General features: G+C 52.3%; 1 protein-coding gene across 1 annotated transcript; it reads left to right on the top strand.

Moving 5' to 3' along the window:
• The first annotated feature begins 428 nt into the window (after positions 1–428).
• ENDOU (endonuclease, poly(U) specific) lies at positions 429–18,592 on the top strand. The gene is made up of 10 exons (XM_041735384.1): positions 429–526; positions 5,679–5,801; positions 8,142–8,213; positions 8,690–8,827; positions 9,489–9,660; positions 10,021–10,220; positions 13,465–13,578; positions 13,984–14,090; positions 14,834–14,976; positions 15,661–18,592. The coding sequence occupies exons 1-10, from the start codon at positions 472–474 to the stop codon at positions 15,779–15,781; spliced, it is 1,245 nt and encodes a 414-aa protein (XP_041591318.1). The 5' UTR covers positions 429–471; the 3' UTR covers positions 15,782–18,592.
• The last annotated feature ends 1,179 nt before the right edge of the window (positions 18,593–19,771 follow it).

Genomic DNA, 19,771 nt, shown 5'->3' with positions numbered 1-19,771 from the left:
CAAAGATGAAGCCAGCCTGCAGCTGCTTGGAAGGTCAGGACAGTGGCTTGCAGGTCGGTGGGTGTTTGGAGGACATCACCCAAAGACAAGCCCATTGGCGCTCACACTTTGGCCGGAGAGCCCCGTCTCCCCAACTAGGCCCATCTTGAGGTGCCAGCTTGCATGACCTATTTTCTGGCTACGAACAGCTCGTATTACCTGTTCTAAACATCTGGAATTACCTGCCTGCTTAGTCACCTGCCCTCTGGCTTCTAACAGCTGTAGGGCTCCACCCCCTCTCCACCTCTTATCCATCCGGGGTCCCTCCCTCCCCTTTTTCTTCCTGAAGGATCTGGAGGTACCAGATCCACAAGTTCTGATGTCTTTAAAAGGATCAGCCTGGGAAATAAGGCTCATTTGAGAGCTGTGGCATTCACCTGACTCTAGTGAAAGTCCCAGAGCCAATCCACTTGGGGCTTCCAACCGGGCACCATGAGGGCCTGTGTGCCCCTGATCGTGGCCACGCTCTGCAGCCTGGCCTGGGCTGGTAAGTCATCATCTGGTGGGGGTGAAAGGGCCCTGCAGAAAAAAAGCAGCCGGTTAGGGAACCTGGTAGGGGGTGAGCATAGTGGGGCAAGGGAGGGGCAGCTCTGTCCTAAAGCCATGGAGCACCTTAGACCTGTCCGTGTCAGAGTCTAGTTGTCCCTGATGGACTAACCTAGACTCCTTGGAAGACCAGACCCAAACATCCCTCAGTCCAGCCTGACTTTTGATCTCACCAGGGTTTGTCTGTGGGACCGCTGTAGGGTATAAAGCCGCTGGTGCTGTGGCCTGCTGGCTTTGAGTGGCCTGGCTGCCCTTGGTCACTCCCTCCTCTGCCCCAGGGGCAGGTGAGGTTGTTTGGGGTGGGGCCTTGCTCTGGGTAAAGCCTCAGGAGAATGGGCAGGCTCAGGGGGAAAGCGGAGGAGCCCTGGGCCGAGAGCTAGGCTGGGGGCTCTCTAGGCTGTACCAGTGGGCGGAGGAATGGGTCTTGGAGGAAGTAGAGCAGAGAGAAGGATCCTGGCCTCCAGAGACTAGCGGTGCAGGGCATGGGACCGGCAGAGGAACAGCACCGCTTTCTGTTCAGGGGCTGTGCAAAGTGCTGATGCTGATGTGTTAGTTGGCGGTTGGTTAATGGGTGAGTGGGAACGAGTGCCAGGGAGGGGGCTGAGCTGAGAGGTGTGGAGACAACCCTCCTCCGCCCAGAGGACAAAGAATCAGAGCTTGATACACATCCCACCCAAGCCGGGCTGGTCCTAAATAGGACCGTTGTGAGGATTGATTAAGACAGTGAATGAAAAAGCATCTTACCTGGACTGAGATCTCGGTGAGCTAGGTTTTTTTTTTTTTTTAACAGTTTAGTCTCTCTTTCTTTCTTTCTTTCTTTCTTTCTTTCTTTTTTTCTTTCTTTCTTTCTTTCTTTCTTTCTTTCTTCTTTCTTTCTTCTTCCTTCCTTCCTTCCTTCCTTCCTTCCTTCCTTCCTTCCTTCCTTCCTTCCTTCTTTCCTTCTTTCTGATTTTATTTATTTATTCATGAGAGACAGATTGAGAGAGAGAGAGGCAGAGACACAGCCAGAGGGAGGAGCAGGCTCCATGCAGGGAGCCCGACGCGGGACTCGATCCCAGGTCCCCAGGATCATGCCTTGGGTCAAAGGCAGGCGCTAAACCGCCGAGCCCCCCGGGCTGCCCTGAACTGGGGTTTTGATTGCGATCATGCTTATAAATCTTCCTGGGAGCAATGTCCTCATTTCCAGGCAGGTTGTGTATAAGGAGACCCCTAGTGGGATTCCAGGTTCAAAAACCTTTGGAGGAGAAAGCTGTTCCCAGGCCCCCGCGAACTGGGGGGACCGCGTACCTCCACTCTGGCCCCACCGTGGAGCGGCTGGGAATCAGCTCCACCTGGGCCAACAGCGAGGGCGTGAGAACTTCCAGCTCAGTGTGCAGGAGTGGCCGCTGGGTCGGTACACCCCGCTCTCAGGACAGGAGGGTGCCTTGAGACCTTTGGGGTGGCGGATACCCCCGGGGGCAGAGGCCACAGTAGCTTCAGAGGTGCAGGTGGAGCCCTTGCGCCTGGGGTGGTGATGGGGCCTGGCTGTGGATGGATGGGAAGTCGGGTAGGCCTTCTTTCCTAAGGTTGGGGGGGGGGTAGGCTCGGCTCTTGTCTCTCCGGGTTCTAGCATCCCAGAGCTTAGATGCAGGAGTATGGACCATACGGAGGAATCACTGGTTGTTCCAAATGAACGAGGCAGGAAGCTGGTCCTGGAAATGAGCCTTCTTGGTGCGTCCAGTCTCCAGGGAAACAGCCTCTGGGGCTCCCGGACGGGCACGGGTGTGGGATGCTCCAGCCCTCAGGGTGGCTCAGGGGACCACAACAGGGACCTCCAGGCTTGGGACCTGACTCCCCTGGGGGGCAGCGCGGATGCGGGTGGGCATTCTAGCATACCGCCGTCTTGGAGAGCGCGGGGAGCTTGAGCATCTCATGAGAGAGGGGAGGCCCTAAGCCTTTCAAGGGGGGGATAGAGGGGAAGCCTGAGTCTGAGCTGGGCAAGGCCCAAGTGAAGAAAGGCAGAGGCCGGAGAGCTGGGCGGGAGGGCTGCTGAGCAGTGACTCAGCACCTGGCCAGCGAGCGAGGCACCCGCAGAGCCCTGTGTGGGCCGCAGGCACAGGGTGGGGGCGCCCCAGTGGAGTCAGGGTGACTGGCCTGCTGAGTGTCCCCAGAACAGCACAGCGAGACGCCCGTGAGGAAAGTCCCTCCTACCTCTCCCGTCCACCCCCCAAGCCCCAGGTCCTCTTGAGCAGACGGAGTTTCCAGGGGTTCTTACGGGGACAGGGCTCTTGAACCGAGATGAAAAAGTCCACTGAGCCGGGGCCGGGCGGGGGGGTGGCCTCCTGAGCTCCCCACAGCTGACCATTCACGTGGCGCCCTTCTCAACTGGTGCCAGCTGCTGGAAGGAAGTGAATTCTTTCCCGGGGCCCTGCTGATCTGGCCCATTGTAAGCCGTGCCCTGATTTGTCTGAATTCTCTCCCTCTGGACTCTGGGTGTCCTGCCAGGCTGACCGGGCAGGCAGCTGACCCAGCCTTCCTCCCGGCCTAAAAATTTCCCCCTTGAGTTCTTTGCATTCAGGTTCCAAGGGAGCATCGTTTAAGATTCAAGAGGTGTTCCCCTGAGCCTGAAGGGACCAGCGGCTGTGGGCCTGGTTGTTTTCGAGAACAATCCACTGGATCAAAGGCCTGCCTTCCTGGCCACACTGGAGGCCCCAGAGGCAACTCGAGGCTGCCTCAGGACCTGGTTAACCTTGACCCTGACACCTCTTTGATGTGCAGAACACAGGCTCGTAGCAATGATGTCATCTAGGAAACCGTCAGCCACATAAATGCCCTGACACCCCAGTCTGAGGGGTGGCCCCCCTGAAACCCAGATTAAGCACGTCGCCAGGGAGACTGCTCCAGCCAAGGGGGGCACGGAACACTGTCACTGTTTATCTAACCACCGTGTGTGGCTGGAATGTGTCATTTTGTACCAAGTGCTTTACCAAAATCAACATATTCGAGTCTTAGAGCTGTTCTGTGAGGTGGACTCCATTGTTATGACACTTCCATAAACAAGGAAACTGAGGCACAGAAGGTCAAATAACTTGCCCAAGGTCTTCTAGCTAGAAAGCAGCAGGACCAGAATTCCAGCCCCAAGCAGTTTTGGCATCGGAGTCCAGGTTCTCAAGGCCCCCCCCCCCCCCCCCGCCCTGCTGTGCCACCCTGATTAATACTGTGTAAACCGTAACCCCACCGCCCAAGCCAGTTTAACTAAACCCGTGTCCTTAATAGTCACCTCCCACCCCATCCAGGCTTAGGTTGAGGTTCCGGACCTGTGTGGAATCACCACCAGAACCGAGTCCCAAAGCAAAAGTGGGATCATTTCCCTTCTCCTAATCCTGACACACTCTTCAACCCAGAAGTTGTCTTAAACCCACTCCCCCCCCATCCCATTCCTCCGCCAAGCATCGGTGCAAAATTGTTACTTCATCAATACATTTGACGAAAGCCCAAATCCCAACCTCAACTCTCAATCTAAAGCAAATTAGGTTTCGGTTTCTGCGCTCATTACAAGTTCTGACGCTCATGGCAACCCTGACTCCGGCTTGACATCCTCCGTAGCCCACAGCCTGGCCCCTAAACCCAGCCTTCCGAGATCCAAACCTCAGGAACCTCAAGTGGAAACAAAGACTCTGTAATTACCCTTAAAGCTCAAAGTGGAAGGAAAGGGCCCCCAAAGCCAGCTGTCGCTCTGGCGTGCTCCCGACGCTGTCTTTGCTGGGGTGGGCATTTGTGATTTTAGGAGTGGTAGTGGATTTGTACCATTTCTTTCAAAAGCTTTTTTGTCCATGCCCCGTTGGGACCAAACATTTGCTTCTGCGAGCCACGTGGCTGGAGTAAGGGATGTGGTCTGTGGTTACACAAGGGATCCGATTCCAGAATCCAGTTCTCACCCATACTCGCCTCATGCCCTACCCAAGCATAAACTAATTCAAATGCATGCCAAAGACTAGAGGAAACAGAGAGTCGGGACCGGGGCACACAGGGTGCAGGGGAGACCCGACGAAGGGGAACAAAGAACAAACCAGCAGAAGACCTGAAAGGGACAGGATGAGAGGAAGGGGGTGTCGCAGGGGAGAGGGCAGGAGGGATCACTGAGACAGCGGTGACTTACCTTCATCTATGGGACAGATGAAGGGTGGCCTGTGGGTCACCACCAGCACACAGACTTCTTTCATTGGTCTGCCTGATTTTTTTAAAATTATTTTTTAAATTTTATTTATTTATTCATGAGAGACAGAGAGAGAGAGAGAGAGAGAGAGAGAGGCAGAGACACAGGCAGAGGGAGAAACAGGCTCCACGCAGGGAGTCTGACATGGGACTCGGTCCTGGGTCTCCAAGATCACACCCTGGGCCGAAGGCGACGCCAAACCTCTGAGCCACCTGAGCTGCCCTGATTTTTTTTTTAAAGGTTTTATTTATTTATTCATGAGACACACACACACACACAGAAACAGAGACACAGGCAGAGGGACAAGCAGGCTCCCCGTGGGGACCCTGATGTGGGACTCAATCCCAGGACCCCGGGATCACACCCTGAGCCAAAGGCAGATGTTCAACCGATGAGGCACCCAGGCGTCCCGGTCTGTCTGAATTTTGTAAAAATTGGAAAACGTCACATGAAAATTCAGGCTTCTCTTGAACCTAGAGGCTCTAGCAACACTGAGCCTGCATCCCAGTATGGCAGGAGTGGCTGGGACCGATGGTGGCTGCCAATTTCAGACCGAGCATCACTTCCAAGTTTGCCAGGATCCCCACCTCTTCCTACCGCCTCCCCGCTTCTTTACTTGCTTATATTAAAGGTCTGGCCTCACTGGGCATTCAGGTTTGTGATCCTCATCTATACTATGAGCCCTGTGGTATAGGGTGGGTGGTGGGTGGTGGGCGGTGGGGATGAGGCTTATACTGGTGCATGGGTGGCTGTGCATATATTTCTCCTTGCAGATAGCAACGATCTTTCCTGCCAGGTGGGGCCCCTGCCCCTGTCTGCAAACCCCAGTGCAGGGGGCACCTCGATGAGGAGAATGGGCTCCTCAGAGAGCTGAGTGTGTTACTTTTACTGCTCTTAGGAAACTTGGAGTCATGTGCATCTCGCTGTAATGAGAAATTCAACCGGGACGCTGCCTGCCAGTGTGACCGCCGGTGTCACCGGCATGGGGACTGCTGTGAGGACTATGAGCACCTGTGCAGTGGTGAGGCTCCTCGTGGGGGAGAAGGGTCCAGGAGGCACAGCGGGCCAGGCCATGCCTATGGCCAGAGTGCCTGAAAGGACGCTGGCTTGGGTGTCCAGCAGCTTGGAGCAGGGTTCAAGCCTGGTGGTGGGGCTCAAGGGGCCCGAGTGAGGACACTGAGGGCAGAGCAAAGGTCGGGGATTTGGCCAGGACTTGTCCCAGATACTCTAGGATGTCCCCCGTGTAAGACCCCAACTTACAAGGAAACGGATGTTATTTACCTGGAACATCTGTCTGAAGGGTCAGGATTAACGACACTATCTTGAAAGTTTAAGTAATCCCCCAAACGGCAAAATGATAATTAACCATAAAACATTAAGATAGCGTGTATTACATTCCCCATCTCGTTGCTCAACCCTTTACGTTGCAACAGTGTAAAAACGGAGTCGAACTTTCCAGCTTGTGTGCCGCCAGGAAGACCGCACGCACGGCGTCACAGGGACTGTTGTGATTCACACCACTCGTCCTAGAATGAGTGGACCGAGGCGGCTGCAACATCTCCAATCCGTCATTCCCCGTCCAGTGATTAAATGGCACACACGCTGCTCTCAAGAGCCCCTTGTTTCTCTGCTACTCCAACAACACAGTTTTAAAAAATAATTTTGAATAATCCCCTTGTTTGGAAGCTTCCAGCATGTTAGACCGCCAGATCAATGGTCTGCTTTGTGCCATGAAGCCTTGTGAAGTTCACTGTCAAACCATGTGCCCTGACCCTCAGTTTGCAAAACATGATCACTGACTGAAGCCACGGTGGGTAACGGCCAGCAAGCCCACGGCATATGGTGGTGCAGGTTGTGCACTGCACAAGGGCACCTGTCGGAGAAGGCAAGTCGACCAAAATCGAATCTGTACCCTTCTTGCTAGTCCATGTGCCTTGGTAAAGAGCTGTGGCTGCTGAGAGAAAGGAGTACCTTTTTCCAATTTTCCCAAAGTGGTACCTGCTGGCCCAGCCATGTGCCCACTGAGCTGCTTCCACCTCGAAGGAACCCTCATTCAGTTTACACGAAAACACCATCTCTACTAGCTGAAATTTTGTTGGTCCGGCCCGGGTAGGGAAGCCCTGGTCCAGAGCTCAGGGCCAGAATCAGAGCCTGCCGCCTTCCCCCGCCCGGTGCCCGGCAGATCCAGGGGAGCCTGTGTGCCTCGGACCATCGGGCTGGCATCTCACGGCGCGGACAGCACTTAGCTTAGGAGCCAGTCCGTCTCCAAGTCTGATTTGCAACTCAGAATCCTTTTCCGGCAGGAAAAATACAGCTGATGCTTGAGACTCTAAGTCAGCCCTTGAGAGTCTCGTTAGCGTGACATGGGCTGGGCTGCGCACCCCGTGGGTTGTCAGCACTCAGAACACGGCCTGGCACGAAGTCAGTGATCAGAAGAGGTTTGTGGGCTCATGCATCATCTGACCCGTGGTTCTGATGACCTAACAGGACACTACCCGGAAAACTCACTAACAGCCTCTGAATCTCTTTGGAACAGTGTTGCTTCTTTGGGGGAAGTTCCCCCACTGCGTGAGGGAGAGGAGCCCAGAGTCCCCAGGAGCATCCTTCCTCCTCCTCTCCACCCACCCTGCTGGTCCCAGAGCCCCGGGCCACAGTCAGGCCAAGGGAGCAGGGCAGCAATAGGAACCTGCTTTTCTGGGCACCCCCCGCCCCCCAGTCTCCACCGCCATTGCCAAGTGTTGTAAAGAAAGAAGGGAAGTTGGTATCGCAGGAAACAGTTCTTAGTCCCCGAGGGCCTGGGTGGAGTTCACCCTTGACTGGGGTAGGTAAGGGATGTTCCCTAAGTGACCTGTTCCTTAGTTCCCTAAGTCCCTGTCATTTGGAGATGCTCCAGCCTCTCCGTCTGTCAACTTAGGTTGGAGAGAAGTCGTACCCACACGGGAGGTGTCAATCCAGAAGGCTCCACTTCCCACCCGCCCTCCACTTTGTGCCACACTGGACACCAGAGCGTTTGAGGGGCAGGGAGAGTTGTCGCCTAGGCAAATTCTTTTATTTATTTATTTATTTATTTATTTATTTATTTATTTATTATTTACTATTTTTTATTTTTTATTTTTTTTTGCCTGGGCAAATTCTTGTCACTTTTTAATGACAGCCTTCAATGGCCCATCCCCTCTGTCTTATATCTTCAGTTTGTCTCCTTCGTCACTTGGTACTTACTCCTTGTGCCTTAGCCTGTTTTGTGTCTCCTGCCCCTGCACTGCCTGTCCTGGAGGGGAAAGGAAGGAACCCCCCTCTCTGCCCTCTGGGGGTGGGGGGCCTGGGGGGTGGCGGCCAACGACTCTACTTCTCTGACCTCCAGTGGAAGAGGACCCCAAGGAGCCCGAACCATTCCTGGAGCTGGAGGAAGAGATGTTGGAGGCCCCGCCTGGCCGTGAGTCTGCCTTTCTAAAGAGGGGGGTCTTCAGGCTAAAAGAAGGGGTGACCCAGAGGTGCAGCCACCCTGGTGGCAGCAGGCGCAGGCCTAAGCCAGGCGGACCCTAAAGGCAGCACGGGGCGGTGTAAGAGGCCATGCCAGGCAGCTGGGGGGGGGGGGGGGGGGTAGGCAGGAAAGGGCGTCCGGGCCTCTGGAGGGAAGTGGAAGAGCTTTTATTTTTAGAGTGGGAAACTTTGCAAAACAACAGGCCCCAAAGTAGCGTTCAGCCTCTCGGAAAGGGCTTCCTGACCCAGAAGGGTGTGCACCAGTTCAGCTTGTTTGTTTTCCTTCCCTGGAGATCTTGCACAGGAGCAGGGAGGGAGTGAGGCTGGGGGGGCGGGGGTTGGAGGCCCCCCCCCCCCCCCCCCCCGCCCCCGGCTGGCCAGGCGACCTCTAGGGGTCTGCCCTGGACTCACGGCTCCCTGTCGTCCCAGACTTGTACTCGGCACCCAGCTCCTGCCAGGCCCGCTGCCACGAGGCCTTCGACAGGCACCAGCCCTGCCACTGCGATGCCCGCTGCCCAGAGTTTGGGAACTGCTGCCAGGACTTCGAGGACCTCTGTGGCCACCACGGTCAGTCTCCCGCTCCCTTTAGCGCAGCCCCCGAGACGGAGGAGCTCTCCGGGGCAATGATGGTTCTCCAGGTGGGGCCCCTGGAGCCGCAGCATCCGTATCATCCGGGAATGTATCAGAAAGGGAGACCCCCGGGATCCCTGGGTGGCGCAACGGTTTGGCGCCTGCCTTTGGCCCAGGGCGCGATCCTGGAGACCCGGGATCAAATCCCACGTCGGGCTCCCGGTGCATGGAGCCTGCTTCTTCCTCAGCCTGTGTCTCTGCCTCTCTCTCTCTCTCTCTGTGACTATCATAAAAAAAAATAAAAATAAAAATAAAGGGAGACCCCAGGGCTTCACCCCACACCTACTGAATCAGAAACGCTGGGGGTGGGCCCACCGCCCTGCTTTGGCAAGCCCTCCAGGTCACTCTGGGCATGCCAGTCTGAGAAGCGTCCAGGAGGAGGGGGCAGTGTGGCCACTCTGTGGGCAAGGCCACGTGCCGCTTTTAGGTATCCTCTAGGCGCTAGGCCCCTGGCCTCCGACCCCTAGGGTGACGGATTGCGGCCCCTCTGCCTGGCTGCCGGCTTCTGGAAGGTGCCCAGAAGAGGGGGCACACGGAGGCCCCCGCGCCCCCAGGCCTTCCTGAGGCTGAGACAGCCCCCCCCCCCAATTCCTCCCAGAGGGCTTCTCCTACAGCAGTGATGCCATAACCAAGGAGGAGCTCCAGAGCATCTCCGAGAAGATCTACAGGGCGGACGTCAACAAGGCCCAGAAGCAAGACATCATTCTCAACAGCCAAAACCGCATCTTGCCCTCGGAGACCAGAGACCAAGTGGACCGCTGCCCGGAACCGTGAGTCCCCTTCAGTCTTCCCGCACGGCGGCCCCCGCCACTGCCACCCCAGGCCCCCCCACCTTTGCTTCTTTCCACCCTGGCACTTTTCCCCTCAGGGCAGGCAGGATCGAAGGCAGAGAGAATAGGTCCCCAGAGACAAATAAAGCCATTTTGAGGGTCTGTGGGCGTCCAGTTGGGTTTCCGTGATGACTGGGCTGCTGATGGACCTGGCCTTCCAGGGGCTGAGGCAGAAGAAGCTTCCAGAGTGTGTCAAGTCCCCCCTGTGTTCGCATGCCTGCCCCCGCCTGTCTGGCGGCCCCGGGGGGGGGGCCCGCTCCATGTTCACCGTCCCATTGGGCCTCCCTCCGCCTCCCGCAGGCTCTTCACCTACGTCAACGAGAAGCTGTTTGCCAAGCCCACGTACGCGGCCTTCATCAGCCTCCTCAACAACTACCAGCCGGCCACGGGCCGCGGGGAGCACTTCAGCGCGCAGCAGCTGGCCGAGCAGGACGCCTTCCTCGGGGAGGTCAGGAGGACCGCGGTCATGAAGGAACTGTTCGGCTTCCTCCGCCGGCAGAGTGAGTGAGCCCCTGCCCCCGAGCCACGGGCAGGGCTGAGGCCCGCGCTGGCCCGGGGAGGGCCTGGCACCGCTGGGCTCCGCGGTTCGGGAGCTGAAGCCAGCAGCTGGCGGCGGCCCGTGGCCAGGGGCCGACTGGGAGGGGGCCAGAGAGGAGCCCAGGCCAGGCCCCGGGCCTCAGGAGCTGAGGGATCCCCTGTCTGGCTTGGAAGTCGATTGACTCGGAGCTGCTGCGTCCTTTGTGCCCACCACTGGCCGCTTCAGTCTCAGGGCCTCTGCAAGAGGGGGAGTCACCCCACTCCACCCCCGAGGCTGACCCCAAGGCGGCACTCCTTCCTGGTGGGGGGCCTGCAGGGGCCCTAAGCCTCTCCCCCAGCCCCGCTCCGGGTCCAGGAAGGATGTGGACTCTCTCCGCATCTTTGCTGGGGAAGCAGCAACAGAAAATCACCAAGAGTTCTGAGGGGACGTTCTACCCGGAGGGGCTGTGGCTCGAGTGGCTCCAGACAGGGAGACATTTGAACCGGACCAAAAAGGGTTTGAGGCGCAGGACTTTCTGGCAGGAGGTTGTGCTGGTCAGTGTGCAGGTCCTCTCCTCCACGCCAGGGGCCGGGCCTTATGGGCAGCTCTGTCCAGGCCTCTGCCCGGGGCTCAGGGTGCCTGGTCCCACCTGCCTGCCGTCCCTTTAGAGTGAGGCCCAAGGAGGTTGGCAGGTAAAGCTGGGGACACGGGCAGCCCCTGTGAAGAGGGCGCGATCCAGCACCGCCCCCTGGTGCTCCTCTGCGGCAAACACAAGACACAACTCGGAGGCCAGCAGACCCGCCGGCTTTTCAGGGAGAAGCAGCAACCCCCTCCCCTCACCCCCAGGCTAGGTGACTTGTCTGAAGCAGAGCTTGAGTCTGGCGCCTTAGACCCCTCGGCCATCCTGACACCCTAGGTGACTTGTCTGAGACGAGGCACCCAGGGATCGATCCCATACTGGGGCCGGGCTGTTCCATTAGGTATCCTGCCCTCACCCCTCTCCCTGGCCCAATCCAGACTGTCCTTCAAGCTCTAGCTCACATCCCGCGTTGCTGACGCTGCACCCGCCCCAGCGCACCACTGGCTTCCAGCGTGTCCTCAGAAGTCGGGGGGCGGGGGTGGGGGGTGGGGGGTGGGCAGCTCCAAATAGCCTTGGGCCATGGAGACTCTACTACCACTTGTTAGTGGTGTGACCCTAGTGGTGTGAAGCAAATTAGCTTACCTGTCGGAGCCTTATCTGTGAAACTTATCTGTGAAACGGGGTCTTGGCGGGTTAATGCACATGAAGGGCTCAGTGCAAGGCCTAGCACCGGGGCGGTGGTAGCCATCCGGAGGGTGAAACCATTGTCTGCTATTTTGTGTACATTTTGTCTCGTTTTCTGACCGTGTTTTAAGTCCTTGAGAGGATGGAATGTGTCTGGTGTCTCCTTGGCATCCTCCACCCACGATTCTGAGTAGCAGTTGGTACCTTGCGGCTCCCTAAGTTAGAGCTCCGGCCCCGACTTTCTCATGGGTCCCACCTGCCTCTCCACCTCCCGTGGCTCTCTCATGCATCTACTCAGAACTTAGTGGCAAGAGGGTGGCCTGGGTGGCCCAGCGGTTTAGCGCCGCCTTCAGCCCAGGGCATGATCCTAGAGACCTGGGATCGAGTCCCACGTCAGGCTCCCTGCATGGAGCCTGCTTCTCCCTCTACCTGTGTCTCTGCCTCCCTCTCTCTCTGTGTTTCTAATGAATAAATAAAATCTTAAAAAAAAGAAAAAAGAACTTAGTGGGAAGAGAACTCATGGTTCCCACCCCTCTTCCTTGGTCTTTCTCATCCCATCAATGACACCACAGTCCATCATCCCATTGCTCAGGCCTGAACCCAGGAGTTATATTCGATTCTTCTCTTTGCCTCACGGCTCCCCGCCTCCTGTTCCTCCATCAGGAATGTCCATCGCACCCTCCTTCAAAATCTACCCCCAGTCCGCCCACTTCTCAGCCCTCCTCCACGGCTGCCACCACTGCTTCTGGCCTGGACGACGCGTTAGCCTCAAAACTGGTCTCTCTGCTGCTCGTACGCCCCACTGACTTTTTATATACACAACCAGAGTGGGCCTTTAAAAACAAAGCAATCACATAATTCCCCTGCTTAAAACCCTTCGGCGGCTTTCTCGCCTCCAAGAAGCTGTAAAGTCCTTCAGAGACAGTTGACATGTGTAATGGTCACGTGGGCTCAAGTGCCGTTTCTACCTCTTATCGACCCTGTGATCTCGTGGGAGTTACACAACCCCAGTTGGCCTCAATTTCCTCATTTCTAAATTGGGGGTAATTAGCACCCACCTTATGTGAAGATTCAATGTGAGGACTGGAAACACTTAAAATAGTTTGGGCCCATAGAACGTGGTTAGCAATTCGAAACTCTTTTTGTATTATTACTTTGCGACTGACACCCATCCTTCTTGGCATGGCTTGCCAGGCCTGATCGCTCCTACCTCTCCGACCTCCTGTCCTTCCTCTCCTCCCTGCGTTCACTGTGCTCCAGCCACCCTGGCTTTCCCTTAGCTCTTTGAACGCGAGGCCCAGGTGGTCTTAGAGTCTTGCTCCTGCTGTTCCCTCTACGTGGAAGAAACTTTCCCCCTGATGTTGTGTGGCCTATTCCTTACCCTTCAGGTCTCTGATCTGTGCTACCTTCTCAGAGAGGTCTTTTTGATCTTCCTTTCTAGAAGAGCTCCCCAACCCAACCCACCTCTAGTCATCACGGGGTACCCTGCTTTATTTCTTTCATAGCACTTATCTGCAATCATATCGTTTATTAGCTGTCTCTTCCACTGGGAGGGAAACTGTGAAAGCAGGGATCCTGTCCTTGCTATTCCCTGTTGAATCCTCAGCCTGTAGATCTGGCTTGGCACAAAACAGGGGCACTGTGCATAGTTATTAAAAGGACAGTTTTTTAAAAAAGATTTTGTTTATTCATGAGAGACATGGAGAGAGAGGCAGAGACACAGGCAGAGGGAGAAGCAGGCTCCCTGCATGGAGCCTGATATGGGACTCGATCCCAGGACCCCAGGATCATGACCTGAGCCGAAGGCAGACGCTTAACCACTGAGCCACCCAGGCACCCCATTGAATACATTTTTGGTTGAAACCCTGTGTCTCTTGATGTGCTAGAGCAGGTGGCCCTTCCCGCTTCCTGGGACCTGGTCCCGCCTTCCCCTCTCTTAAGTCCTCTATGTTCCTCCCCGCAGATCGCTATAGCTCAGAACAGGAGTTTGTCAACGACTTGAAGAACATGTGGTTTGGGCTCTATTCAAGAGGCAATGAAGAGAAGGACTCAAGTGGCTTTGAACACGTCTTCTCAGGTGGGATCATTCTGCTTGGAAAGAAAGAGTTGGAGGAATGAAGAGAGACAGTTTCCCTCAGGAGTAGGGCAGCATCAGGCACCGATGAATCGGCCGCCAAGCAGCTAGCAGGGACAGGCATGTCCACTCCCAAGCCAAGAGGAAGGGGTCTGAGCAGCTGTTTTTGAGGAACCATCTTTTCTGGAGTTTCTGAAGGGGAAAGGAGACCAGATGCTGGGGCTCCCAAAGGATACACATAGGAAGAAAAATGTGTTTGGGGGTGTGGCTCTCTACTTCTGCATGGTCCTCTGGGCTATGGGCATTCTATGAGCCAAAGTCCGAGGAAGGCGGACAGTCTTGGTATGGGAGGGGCAGAAGGTGCTGGAGGGGAGGCCCATATCACCCACCTTGAACTCTTTATTATAGGTGAAATCAAAAAAGGCAAAGTCACCGGCTTCCATAACTGGATCCGCTTCTACATGCAGGAGAAGGAGGGCCTGGTTGACTATTACAGTCACATCTACGACGGCCCTGTGAGTACGGAGTGTGGACCTGTGGGCTGGAGAAGCCTTATTGGTACCCAGACTTCCTGCCCTCTGCACTCTGAACAGCCACACTTGCCTCTCACCCTGACTCTTGTTGGCCGCTTAGTGGGGATTATGAAGGATGACTCCCCTATCTGCTAGAGTTTAGGCAGCCAGGACCCGAGATTCCCTTCCAAACAGTGAATGCTCCAGAGCTGCAGAGAGCAGGAGGCAGAGAACACCGTCTCTGGATGGGAGGCTCGGGGCAGGGGAGGACTCTCAGATGGGAAGACGAGTCTCAGAGATGTGTAGTTACCCCCTGCCTGAATTTCTTTAGAATGTGGCCTTGGCTAGTCTGAGTTCAACTCCATATATTTTATTTAAAAACAAAAGAGAGAGACCTTTGCTGCCCTGTGCCAAGAAATAATTTGGGGACAATAAATTGTCCCTCTCCTCCACATGTGATAGCCACAAGAAACAGTTATGGTTTCTGCTGCCCTGGTACCAGTCACAGGAGCGCTGGCTCTGGCCTCTCAGGGAGATGCACACTGACAGCTCCAGACAGAGGATCCAAGTCAGACTCAGACACCTTAGCAGGGCAGACTGTTCCCTTGGTCGATGTCACGAATCCAGCTTCCCCAGAAAACTCACACAAGCACCTAATGGGCCCTCACCAAATCTTGGCCAACTGCTACCATTTGCCACCTCTCTCCTCGTGATATTCATCAGGCCCCTGTTACTACCTTCCACAGTGGGATTCATACCCCGACGTGCTTGCCATGCAGTTCAACTGGGATGGCTACTATAAGGAAGTGGGCTCAGCTTTCATTGGCAGCAGCCCTGAGTTTGAATTTGCGCTCTACTCCCTGTGCTTCATTGCCAGGCCAGGCAAAGTGTAAGTACTGGGCCAGCCAGGCTGGGGAAGCAGGCTGGGGCCACATGCTGTTTGCAGCCAGGACAGTCGGGAGAGCCAGATTCTGCAACTCACTGGCTTGGACAAATCACCCTTCTGGACATCAGTTTTCTCACTTGGGAGATGAAGTTGTTAGATAAGACTGTGGTTGTCAAACTTTATTTAGCAGCAAAACCACATGAAATCTTGTACAGAACCTTCACAGATGAAACAGTTAGAAATGGAGTCGCCCTGGGGCTCCAAGCCTCTCTGTTTGGTCTCCAAGGCTGAGAGGGGGAACCCGAAAGCCCCAGAGAGTATAGATTGAAACCACTGGGCTTCACCTTCTAATATTTGAGGACTTTGGGTCCTACTACCTCTGAGACCCTGAGCAGACATTTAATTTCTGGGCATTCAGCTCTAGAATCTGAGACTTTAGAATACTGCTCTGGGAAAGATGAGGAGCAATGTTCTTTAGGAAGCTAGAGAATAAGGCATAGGTTTTGAAGGGCTGCCTGGGCATGGGGAGTGGGAGACAACGGCTGGAGAAAGCTGTGATGGTTCTCTTGGGGGCTGTTCAAGTCAGGGTGGAGCCCTTCTACATGGGTTGGGCTTAATCTTCCCAGTCAGGGGATGGGCATGGAAAGACACGGTGGGCCCCCATGACTTGGCCATCTTTCCCCACAGGTGCCAGTTAAGCCTGGGTGGATATCCCTTGGCCATCCAGACCTATCCCTGGGACAAGTCCACCTATGGAAATGGCAAGAAATACATCGCCACTGCCTATGTGGTGTCTTCTACCCAATAGAGCTTGGAGCCAGCTAGGGGCATGAGAGCAGTGAAAGTTCTTGCAGGACTCAGGTCCTATCTGCTCTGGGCTGGAGGAGGATGGAGGAGACTGGGAGGCATTCCCAAGTTTAGAAATGCCCTTAGAATTGAGAGAAAAGACACAAAAAAGAAAAATGCAGAGAAACACTCAAATCTTTGTGCTCCAGCATTTTGAAAACAGAGTCTACACAGAGAAGATGGGAGCCTTCTGTAGCCCTTTGCCTGGATGGGAAGTGAAACCATAGACGAGTCCTCATATTTCCTTTTAATGTAAAGGGAAGCGGTGGGCTCTCTTTCCTTTTTTTTGGAGTTGGTGAGAGGGCAAACCTGATGATATCGTTACTGTGAAGGTGTTTTCAATCGTTCTTAAGAAGAACAGCAGATAAAAATTCAAGGTTACTATAATGGCTGTTATCATACACAGCTCTGCAAACTGCAATTCAGCCCTATGTTGGGGCCTCAAAGAACTCCGGTCATGGAAATCAAGCAGTGGGTATTTGGTGTTTTCTAGGGTTATATCCTCTCAGAACAGGGTCTGGGAAAGTTCTCATGCTTGATGGAGAGGATAATGGGTTGACACAGTGAGTGAACTTGGGAGGGAGTGAACTTCTCCAGGCCTGAGTGTTTTTGCAGCCAGCCCAATGACTGCATCAAGAAGCTTCCTACTTGTAGATGTTTAGTGCAGGTACAGAGGTATATTTTGATCCCACATATTTTGTGAAAGAGTTCCCCAAATAGGAGGAACATTTTGCATCAGAAGGAAAGAACTTATAGCTTGGTGACGTTAACAATTACTTTAAGGCTTATCCAGAAGCCATAATTTGCTGGAATTACTTTGGAGTTTAAGACCAGGGAGAGTGGGGTTCCCTGTTCCAACCTCAATTATGCATTTCTCCTCCCCTGACCTCAGGGAGAACTAGATGCTGTCCCACAGAATTAGGCTGGAACTATGGTTTACAGAGATTGAGTCTCCAATTAAAGTCATTAAGAAAAGTTGAAATCTGTCTCCTTTTTGTATATGACCCCTCCTCAACTGACTCCCTCCCTCTCTGCCTTTTCCCTGGAGCTGAGAGTGATGCTGCTGGCTTCAGTGTCTCTTCAGGATGGTGTGGAGAATGTGGTATCTCAAAGTCCCTGAGGACTCATCAAGTCTCTCTAGCCAAGAGGGAAAGAGAATTCTTCCTGGCAGATTTGTAATGTGAAGAACAGCAGTGTACTTATGGCTTCTGGCTCCACATATAAGGAGCTTGGAAGTCACTATTCCACCCTAACAACAAGTAAAAAACCGAACAGATTGAAAAATCAACAACTCTTCTTCAATCTGTAAGAGAGGAGAGGATGCAGGCAAACCAATCAAAGGTTTGGAAAGTTAGGCAAACCTCAGGGTTGGAAAGTTAGGCAAATATAGATTGGAATAACCTTGGAAAGACAAGCTTGAGAGCAGAGACTCTCATACAGAAAAATATTGCAGAAACCAGTGCCAGGATGGGAGAATCTGAACTGCAGTTGATGAATTGCCTGAAGGAGAGACAGTGCAGACTACTCTGAGTTAAAAACTCCAGGGGATCCAGGCATCTCACAGTATTGTGAAATTTATCTCCAGGAGCTCCACAAGGTTCCCATAATGTGTATCAGAGAAAAACTTTTTTGGACTTTTGGCACAGGGAGGAGAAGTGGAACCATTCTGAAATAGCCAGAGCACTCTGTCGTTCTGAACAAAGCCTGCCCTTGGGGGAAATTTGTTAGCTGGTGGCTAACTTGCTGGAATATTATCAGAGCCTAACTGATCTGGGGAAGGGAAATACCCAGCTCCACCGATGTTAGCCATCCTCTTCTACTCAAAAAGGGCAAAAAGCTGAAAAACACTTGTGAAGTTCACAGTCCAGAGGCATAGCTCAGTAAAAGACTGAGACAAAATCACAGGACTGTAGAATGCTCCCTGCCCCCCACATTACCAAAGGCCTATGTACCAAGATTGGCGATCAAGAAAAAATTACAAAGCATATCAAAAGGTAAAATAACACAAGTTGAAGAGATAGAGCAAACATCAGAATCAGACATGGCAGGGATGTTGGAGTTATTGGGGAATTTAAAGCAACTATGATTAATATGCTAAGGGCTATAATGAACAAAGTAGATAGCATGAAACAACTGATGGTGCAATGTAAGCAGAGGGATGGAAATCCTAAGAAAGAACCAAAAAGAAATGCTAGAGATGAAAACACTGTAACAAAAGTGAAGAATACCTTTGATGGGCTTATTATTAGTAGACTGGAAACATTTGAAGAGAGAATCTCTGAGCTAGAGGATATCTCAATAGAATCCTCAAAAGCCAACAAACAAAGAGAATAAAGAGCAAAAAACAACCAAAACATAATATCCAAGGACTGTGGGACAACTACAAAAGGTGTTATATACACATAATGAGAATGCCAGAAGAAAGTGAGGAAGGAACAGAAAAAAGATTTGAAATAATAATGACTGAGAATTTCCCCAAATTTATGTCAGACATCAAACCAGAGATCCAAGAAGTTCAGAAAACACCAAGCAAAATAAATGTCAAACAACCCACTATATTTTGACATATCATTTTCAAATTATAGAAAATCAAAGATAAAGAATATTTGCGAGAAGCCAGAGGGCAAAAAAGAATCTTGCCTACAGAGGAATGAAGATAAGATATACATCTGACTTATCCTCAGAAATCATGCAAGCAAGAAGAGAATGGCATGCAATATTTAAAATGTTGAGAGAGGGCACCTGGGTGACTCAGTTGCATAAGTGTCCAACTCTTGATTTTGCCTCAGGTCATGATCTCAGGGTCATGAGATTGAGCCCTGTGTTGGGTTTGTGCTCAGCATGGATTCTGCTTAAGATTCTCTCTTTCTCTCTCCCTCAGCACCTCCCCTTGCTTGTGCATGCTCTCTGTCCCTCTAAATAAATAAATAATAAAAGCTTTAAAAAAATATCGAGAGAAAAAACCCCACTAACCTAGAATTCTGTACCCTGAAAAATGATCCTTAAAAAGGGAAGGACAAATAAAGATTTTCTCAAATAAAAATTCAGGGAATTTGTTGCCAATCTACCTTGCAAGAAATTTTCAAAGAAGTTCCTCAGAGAGAAGGAAAATGACATAGATCAGAAAGTCAGATCTGCCTAAAGAAAAAAGAGTATCAAAGAAGTAAAAAGTGAAGGTAAAATAAAAACTTATTTTCTCATTACTAATTGATTTGACAGACAACAGGTTGTTCAAAATAACAGCAGTAATGTATTCAATTATATATATTATGTATATATACACACAGATATTTATGTATACTTGTATACACATGTGTATTATGGACATATACATACATATTCATTCCCATATTTAAGTGAAATGAATAGCAGGTACAAGGGAGGAGAGGAAGGAATTAGTATAATTTTGTTATTATAAGGTACTCACATTACCGATGATGTGATATAGTGTTTTTTGAAAGAGGACATGGATTAATTTTGTAAGTGTATGTTGCAAACTCTAGGACAATCACTAAAAAAAGTTAAAAGTATAATGGATTTGCTAATAAAGGAGAAAAAATGGAATCATATTAAATGCTCACTTAAAAGCATAAAAGCCAGAAAAAGAATGGAAGACAAAAATAGGAACAAAGACCTAGGAGAACAAAGAGAAAAGAGTAAGGAGTATGGCAGATATTAATTCAACTCTATCAATAGCTACTTTGAACGTCAATGGTCTAAATGCAACAAGTAAAAGATTTCATAGTGGATCAAAAAACAAGAACCAACTATAAGTTGTCTATGAGAAACCCACTTTTATAAAGACACATGTAGATGAGAAATAAATGAATAGAGAAAAACACACCATGCTAGCACTAATCAAAAAGAAAGCAGGCATAGCTATGTTAATTCCAGACAGACCAGACTTAAAAGTAAGGAATGTTATCGGGAAAAAAGAAGGGCATTACATAAT

This window comes from Vulpes lagopus, chromosome 21, assembly GCF_018345385.1.
Source record: "Vulpes lagopus strain Blue_001 chromosome 21, ASM1834538v1, whole genome shotgun sequence".
Lineage (NCBI taxonomy): Eukaryota > Metazoa > Chordata > Mammalia > Carnivora > Canidae > Vulpes > Vulpes lagopus.
This window is presented reverse-complemented; position numbering and strand designations above follow the sequence as displayed.